Consider the following 8,364-nt stretch of genomic DNA (forward strand, 5'->3'; position numbering starts at 1 on the left):
AGGGTTAATACATCTCAAATGACTAGAAAGTGGGGAATGTTATAAGGGTTTGGGACACGCAGCCTGTAGCAAAAAGCAAACCTCCATAAGGGGCTAATACAGACCATATAGGACCCAATATGGGAATTGGCATAATATGTATTTTCTTAAAAAGAAATGAAATGTAGGTAGCAAAAAGGAGGAGCACACTCGCTGTAAATACACAAATAAATAAATAGAAGCTCATGCTAGATGCCTGTCCGGAAATGGAGGTGTGCGCGCACGGAGGTTTCCAAATGGGATCATCTGCGATCAAGAAAGCGTGGAAGGTTTTGTTGTTGGTTAAGCCCCAGAGGGAAACTAGATTGGATACATGAATGACAAACGGCCGCCTTTCTTAGGAGTTTATCTCTCTCTAGAACCCCCCCCCTCTCACTATTGCGACATGTTCTATCCCAGTGATGCGTAAAGCTGAGATCGGGTGTCTGTGTTCCAGGCTCTGTGTGTGTGTGTGTGTGTGTGTGTGTGTGTGTGTGTGTGTGTGTGTGTGTGTGTGTGTGTGTGTGTGTGTGTGTGTGTGTGTGTGTGTGTGTATAACCAATACAGTGTGTTCTGTGCCTTGTTTCACACTCTTCTGCTCTAAACCTTTGCTTGGGAATTCTTGTCTTAAAGAAGTCCACATGGACACCTAATAATATGCATCAGGTGTGTAGTCCTGCAGGTAATACATGTGTTGATAGGGATTTTCTTACCATTTTGTGCATGGGTAAAGAAATTCTCCCTCCCCCCCCCCCCCCCCCCTGTTGCAAACTGACCAACTTAAAGCAGCAATACTACTTTCCAACAGTTTTTCCTTCTCTTATTTGTATATGTAAAGCATGTGACGGTATAAAAGGCTGAGAAACACCTGCACATGCCATCTTTCTGGTTAAAGCCCCGGATTTGATGAGAAGCGGAGAGTAAGGAGCACACTGTGGGCTGTTCTGTTATCTGCTTAAGTGGTCCTAGAAGATTGCGCGTATAAATGACCTGCTGGCGAATAACCGCGCCATCGCTACCCAACCAGAAGGCGAAAATCGGCAGCTGAATCTAAATGGCAGATTCAACACGTTCTCCCCAGAGCCCAGCAAAGCCATTCACCTCACCCACCCAATATATAGGGGTGATATATGAACGCTCCCAAGCGGAAAAACTACCATCTCATCGTATGGGATCTTATTCATTCATAAATCTGATGCAGTTTTGGGGGGGGGGGGGTGTTCCTCTAGTTTGGCAGCCAGGAGATGTCACATTGAGTAATCACTGCTTTTGTCTTCATAGAGATCTTGAAAATGTTTCTGACGACTCGACAGACCTTGACGATGGCGCAGAGCACCCGGTAATTTTCGCTTTATTTCAATACATTTTCCCTTCACAACAATGAACTTTTTTTAACACCATCACTGCCACAGGGCAATGTGAGCCTGGCCGCTCTGGCAGTGACAGGGTTAATGTGTTTAATAAAAAAAATGTGATAATCATGATTCGTGACGAAAGTAAAGGTTAATTCACGTTCCTCTATCTGCTGTTAAGGCAGCAATATTCTCTTGATGACATGTTGGACCCCGAGATACTTAACCTGTAAAGGTCCCAGTTTACTTCCTGGTTGCGCTCTGGGTTTTAAATCGCCTGAATTTATGTTGACCAATAAGGACGTGGAACAGATGACCATGCAGCTTCCTATTGGTCCGCGTGATGCAGGAGAGAGAAACTATGTGGTTTTTTTCCCTGGTTGGGACTGATACGTTGGCATCTTTACCGGCAAGGGTCTTGGGAACCAGGGCATCCCCAGAGTGGAGAATAGCGTGCTTCCCATCCTGTAACGAAAAGAAACCCCAAATAAAACCAGCCGCCACCATTGCTGCTTTCATCTGTTATTTGATGATGAATTGGGCATGTGGATGAGCAGGCAGTAAAACCGCTAATGCACGCAGCTGCTTTACGTTTTGGCGGGAGGGGTTGTTCTTGGAGAGAAAGATGTCCGCCCTCACGATCTTATATCGCCTGTCAGGGCATACACTGTGCAGAGTAAACAAGTAGTTACAACATTCTACTAGAAAAAACAAAACTAACGATTCCTGCGCTCCTACCAATTAGGCTAAAATAAAATAATAATCTCGTGAAAAAGGGTTATTTGGTTAAACCTGAATATATGTAATAATTGTCCCATGGACTGGTGAAAAAAATGTGTGAAAGCCCCTTAAGGGGTTAAATAAAGCATACATTTATGTGAGTAGTGCAATTAAAAGCTGGCCAAAGCCAGTATCATAGTTACCTTACTGTAGAAGTAAACTGTGGGTGCACAAATTCCCTGGTGTGAATATAATAAAACTTACACACATTGCTTTCTGTCAGCCTTATACATTCACCTACTCTTCAATGGAGGGTGATGTCCAGACTGACACTGGGGTGTATTATACCTGCACTAATAAGAACATTGGTAGGGGCTCAGTAACTGCTATGTAAAGCAGATGAGCCAATAAGCCTACCCCTATGGCATTTCAGAGATACTATAGTTAAAATGCCCTATGGGAGTATGCAGCAAGGAAAAGGATTGGCCTAATATTTGTGAGAGACTGTACATAATACCGCGCTCCTCCCTATAGAAGTTTGCTGCTGGTAAAAAGATAGGCCTTACATATAGAAAAACAAAAAGAACGCTCCACTAGATCACAGAGAGGGGTGACGATACCGGCACTGGGACCAAGGAATATGGTTCTAAAGTATTTATAGCTTCACGTGACACTGGATTACATGATGTTTTGAACCCTTGAAGAAGGTACCCCGTGGCGACCGAAACGGCGGGTTTCATGTGTCACATTGAGCAATAAATACTTTACAACCGAATTTCTTTGTCCCAGTGCTTGTATCGGGACCACTCTCTGTGATCTAGTGTGTGTGTGTTAATCTGATCTGGGGGTTCTTTGGGGAACGATCTGCGGTGTCCTGACCTCCGGAGTCCCTCTTGTTTCTGAGAATTCTTGCCGGGTAAACTTATGACCACCGGGGTCTACCCTGCTACAGTGGCCAATAGAAAGTGGGAATGTCATCGGGGACCATGGATCTGCGCGGTGACCCTCCCGGTTCAGGTTCAAATAATAAACTAAAGATAACGGAATGCTGCTTTTATTTAAGAAACAAACAAACCATGAAGGGTTATTGGCAGATCTCTCCCGAGTACAATTTGTGGTGAAGCAGAGGGGTGGTCAGGATCTGTCCTGGACTCGAGCGCTTCCACCAGGCCAGTTTCTGCAGGTTTCTCTCACACGCACGTACTTAACCAATGTGCACATAGCTGGTCAGAAAACACACATGTTACGGCCTAACTGGCTTCCCTAAAGAAATCTAACAATGCTCGTAGCAAAGTTTTGGCTGCTGTACTTTGTTTAGAAATGAGTTGCAAGGTAAAGTTACTAGGAGTCGAGGACTCGGGCAGTAATAAGTATTAGGTGACCGGCCCACACAGTGACCCCACAGCAAGCAGCAGCCGGACGAAATCGTGGGTGTAAAACAACAATAGACATGCACACCCTAAAAAATATGTCCGTAAAATAGGGGGATTTTTATTTTTATTTTTTTCAATTTTTTTTATTGTTTTGGAGAGACACAACAAATATTCAACATTGGTACACATATTGTTCAAGCATTACCAGTTGTGCTTAAAACAAAAAAAACCTCTACAGATCGTTATCAGTGCTTAAATAAAATATTCGCTTTAACATAGTCTTTGTGTTAATATGATCTGTCTCCACATCTCAGGCTGTGCTAGGGAAGCAGCCGCCTCCTTGCGTTACTCTCGTAGAATTTAGCAAAGAATAGAGAAGAGCAGAGAAAAGAAGAGAAAGAAAGGGGTGGGAGGGGGGGGGGGGGGAGAAGCCCATTTATCTAGTCTCTCTGTATTTATATCTATGTGTTCCTAATTGCCCGGCCAAATTTCCCAGATTTTGTGAAATTTGTCAAGTTTTTTGGCTCAATTGCGCTGAAAGGAGCTCCATCATTTTTATTTCCCTTAGCCTCCGTAGCACCGTCTGTCTAGAGGGCGCGTTCACCTTTTTCCAAATAGGGGGATTTTTTTAATAAACCACAAACTGCTCACTCGCAATACAGGAAATAGAAACTGGATAGCAAATGGTGAGCATGTGTATATCAGGAGGCTCTGCTGGATGGCCATGTCCTGGTGGAAATGAAGGTCTCTAATCCAATTATACGGTATAGATTCGGAGTGAAAACAATCACTGTTATTGTAAATCAGAGTCCAAGCTGAATCTGATTCCTGAAGAGACTTCAGAATGGCAGCCAGACTCTCGTTATCCCTGAGGAAGTTACGGTTCACGTAGCGAAACGCGTTGGAACTTTTTTGAGCATTTTCAGCTCCCGTAGTCGCTGCAAGGGGATGTCATCGGGGACCGTACAGCACTCTGCCTGCGTGCGTGCGGAGGTTTCAGCTGCAGCTCCTGCTCCGTAGACACGCGTGTGGAGGGGAGACAGGTCGGGCTCCAATCTGGTACGCCTAGGGGAATAGGATCCAGGTCATTTTATACTTGGAGTGGACTTGGATATTATGCAGGAAAACCTTTTTCCATACAGCCATATAGCGGTAGATCTTTAATAATGAAAGCCTGCACCTGTATTGGTGCGATGAGCACGGATCAGGCGAGAGATCAGCCTGGCTGCCTTTTTGAAGTCTCTTCAGGAACCGGATTAAGCTTGGACTCTGATTTACAATATAGGCAATGGTTTTCACCCTGAATCTACACCATCTAATTGGATTGGAGACCTTCATTTCCACCAGGACATGTCTGTGTAGTAGAGCCTCCCGATATACACACGACCACATTTTGTTATCTGTTTTCTATTTCATGATCCCAAAAATATAATTTTTTGTAATTTTTTTTTTATTGTTGATTTTTTTTTTTTTCCACCAGTTCCTTCTTTATCACTTTTTGCACATTCCCTTTACCCTCCTGTGGATATACCATATGTATAATACACTTATATTCACTATTCTGCACAGGTTTGTACGTTTACACAGTAGTACATTAGCACTGACTATACACCCTTTTTGCTTTATTTGAGATGTGGTTATTTGTAAATTAACATGAAATGCTCCGTATTACGTTATAGAATTTTTATGCAGTATTAGCAGAAGTTTGCATAGAACGTACAAGCTAATATTTACTGTGATTAATACTAATAGATGCAATCGCTAATAACCGGCACTCCAGTGGGCTTGAATGTAGAAGTGCCAGTTTTTGTTGCCTGTTTAGCGACGTGTTGGCTTCGCACAACCTCTCTCAGGACCAACAAAGCACTTTGCTCACCTTGACAATCCCAGTAGGTGATTACCTATGTCAGAGTGCTCTCTTCAGCACCATACGTGACAGTATGACTTTATACATGTATACATATTGGCTACTATAGTAGTAAAGCAAAGCCCCAGTAACACATATACAGTATAACTATATCCTTTGCACACGGAGAGGGGAGAATAAAGACAAATGTAACCGCGTGTCTTTGAAATGATACCGCCATTTGGTCGCTGGTGGTGGGTTAGGGGTTCGCTTTAGGGGTTACGGGATTGCCCCCGCAGATGCCCGGTGAAATGTCCTGGCGGCCAAGTGTGTAGTGGGAACATGCCGTGGCCATGCTGTGTGGCCCAGACCGTATGTCCAGCTGGTTTCTGCTTATTCCTGGTTTGGGAGGGGAGGGGGGGTTTATGGAGATGCAGAGGAAGCCTTTGCTTTGGTGTGACAGGCCCTTTGGTTGTGGCTGGTCTAGGCTGCAACCTGGAGGTCACAATACCCACCATAAACCTTTTCTGCCTAGACCAGGGATGGGCAAGTCCAGTTTTCAAGGGCCACCAACAGGCCAGGTTTCAGGATATTCCTGCTTCAGGGCAGGTGGCTCAGTCAAAGGTTGAGGCCCGTGTCCTGAAGCAGGGATATCCTGAAAACCTGGCCTGTAGGTGGCCCTTGAGAACTGGACTTGCCTTGACCTTTGAGCTGCTCTGTGAACCAATACTGTGCCTTTTTAAAGAGATTACAACCCCCCCCCCGTTTTGCTCTTTGTAGTTCTCAAACCAGATGAACACCTCCCTGCTGTCCTTGTACCGCAAAGGAAATCCTGACCTCGCTTCAGACACCCCTACAAAAGATGAGGCCCCCGACACCAGCACCCCAGCCAGAGCTGCACACAGGCCGGACACACCCAGGACCAGCCGGCAAACCAAGACCTCCGAATCCAGCTGGTTTATTGATAAAGTCCCGAGTAGGGCAGTGGGGGAAAGCATACTGATCGACCTATGTGAGGATGAGAGACACGAGGAGCGGACTAGAGCTAAGGAGGTACATCTGCCGATAAGTCACACAATACGGCTAGTCTAGAAGTAGAGAGAGGGACAGCACTCCTTACATTAAACATCACCTTCATCTTGAAGGGTACCCCGTAACCTGGACTAGCCCCGACGGGTTTAAGAACTGCTCAATTTGACTGTCTCTCTCTCTCTACACCTCTCTGTCTCTCTCTCTACACCTCCGTCTTTGTCTCTCTCACTACACCTCTCTGTCTCTCTTTACACCCCTCTCTCTCTCTCTACACCTCTCTTTCTCTCTCTCTACACCTCTCTGTCTTTGTCTCTCTCTCACTACACCTCTCTTTCTCTCTCTACACCTCTCTTTCTCTCTCTACACCTCTCTGTCTCTCTCTACACCTCTCTGTCTTTGTCTCTCTCACTACACCTCTCTCTACACTCACACTTTTCTTCGTTCCCTGGTGATGGGCATTTCATTGCTCAGTCAGACCTGCGTCCCTATAGTATGTAACCAATGCATGACGTGCGAGTTCATATTCTTCCATCTTGAATGTATCTGGCAGCATTTAGTGATTTAGTTCCACTAGATTTATTTGCCCGGCTTCTCTCTTTAGATATTTACATACATATTGTGTAAGGTAGAAATTCTGTCAACTACGTGGGAACTCCGCAGAGATACCGGTATCTCCGGAAGCAGGGGTCCTCCGGGGCTGAAATTAGTGGGGTTCGGCTCCGGGGACCCCCTGCTTCAAACCAATGTAAACAAAATGGAGAACCCCCCCCCCCCCCCCCAGCTGGGATTGCCTCTTTAATGGTAGTCCCCGGCGATGTTGGCAAGTCTTACCTGTTCCCCGACGCATCCCGATGTTGTGGTCTCCGCAGAGCTCCGCCGACGTCTCGCTTCTGGAGAGCGAGAAGAAGAAAAAGGGGAAGAAAGGACGGAAGGGGAGGGTCGAGTCGCAGGACGTGGATGCGGAAATCGAGTCCGTTCTGCTCAACAACAAAGGTGAGCGTTTTTAATAGAAGTACATTATCTCGGCGCGGGCAGGAAAGGGAACCTAACCTCCAAAGTGCCACAATGTGCTCCTCCGAAAATGGAGATCAGAATCTTCATGTTGAGATGCTATTGTCCGCTCAAAAAAATATATAACTGCCCGGCTGTCAGTGAAAGGGTTAATATATCTGCCTCTGGGGCTTTCCTCGCCTAATAAACCGCCACGTCTGTGGGTGTGCACACAGCATGAACAAAACGCAGCGCTAAGGCCCCTATTCTGTATGCCGTGAGTCTTCCTCGGGGTAACCGCTTGATTAGAACGTCAAAGCCGAACCGCTCGCCCACGTTCTACTTGGCGGGTGATTTTAGGGTATTGGGGCCGATTCAGCTGCCTGGGTCTGGATGCATTGTAGGAAATATCGGACTCGCCATTACAGGCAGGCGATGGCGCCCTTTGGAAATCTTATCCCCAAATTGTTGGCAAGTTCTAACCCCTCCTTTAGAGAAGAAGTCATGCTTTAAAACCGGAGGGTGAGCGGCTCGGGGGGGGGGTAAATGTGACGTATTTTGCAGAAAGGGTGGTGGATTTGTGGCCTAGCTTCCCAGTTGAGGTGGTAAAGGAGATAAAATATAAAAGAAACCAAAAGATCTAATATGGTTTTCTTGTGGATCGGAGAATAGCCGTGCCAAGGGATTCTCGTATTGTATTGTATGTCTTTATTTATATAGCGCCATTAATGTACATAGCACTTCACAGTAGTAATACACATGGTAATCAAATAAATAACAGATAATATAAATAACAGATCATGGGAATAAGTGCTTTAGACATAAAGGTAACATTAAGGAAGAGGAGTCCCTGCCCCAAAGAGCTTACAGTCTAATTGGTAGGTAGGGAGAACGTACAGAGACAGGAGGGAGTTCTGGTAAGCGCGTCTGCAGGGGGCCAAGCTTTATGTATCATATCTTGTCTGCCATTAATTTCTGTGTTACTGTATGTGTGAGGCCTGCGCAAAAATACAAGGACTGAGATTCTTCATTT

General features: G+C 45.5%; 1 protein-coding gene across 1 annotated transcript in view; it reads left to right on the forward strand.

Moving 5' to 3' along the window:
• NVL (nuclear VCP like) overlaps positions 1–8,364 on the forward strand; it is a 75,419-nt gene that overhangs the window by 6,175 nt on the left and 60,880 nt on the right. Inside the window, exons 5-7 of the mRNA XM_075595516.1 lie at positions 1,300–1,357; positions 6,090–6,362; positions 7,211–7,334. Of these exons, the coding sequence (XP_075451631.1) occupies positions 1,300–1,357; positions 6,090–6,362; positions 7,211–7,334 (455 nt within the window). The remainder of the gene's footprint in view (positions 1–1,299; positions 1,358–6,089; positions 6,363–7,210; positions 7,335–8,364) is intronic.

This window comes from Ascaphus truei, chromosome 4 (assembly GCF_040206685.1).
Source record: "Ascaphus truei isolate aAscTru1 chromosome 4, aAscTru1.hap1, whole genome shotgun sequence".
Lineage (NCBI taxonomy): Eukaryota > Metazoa > Chordata > Amphibia > Anura > Ascaphidae > Ascaphus > Ascaphus truei.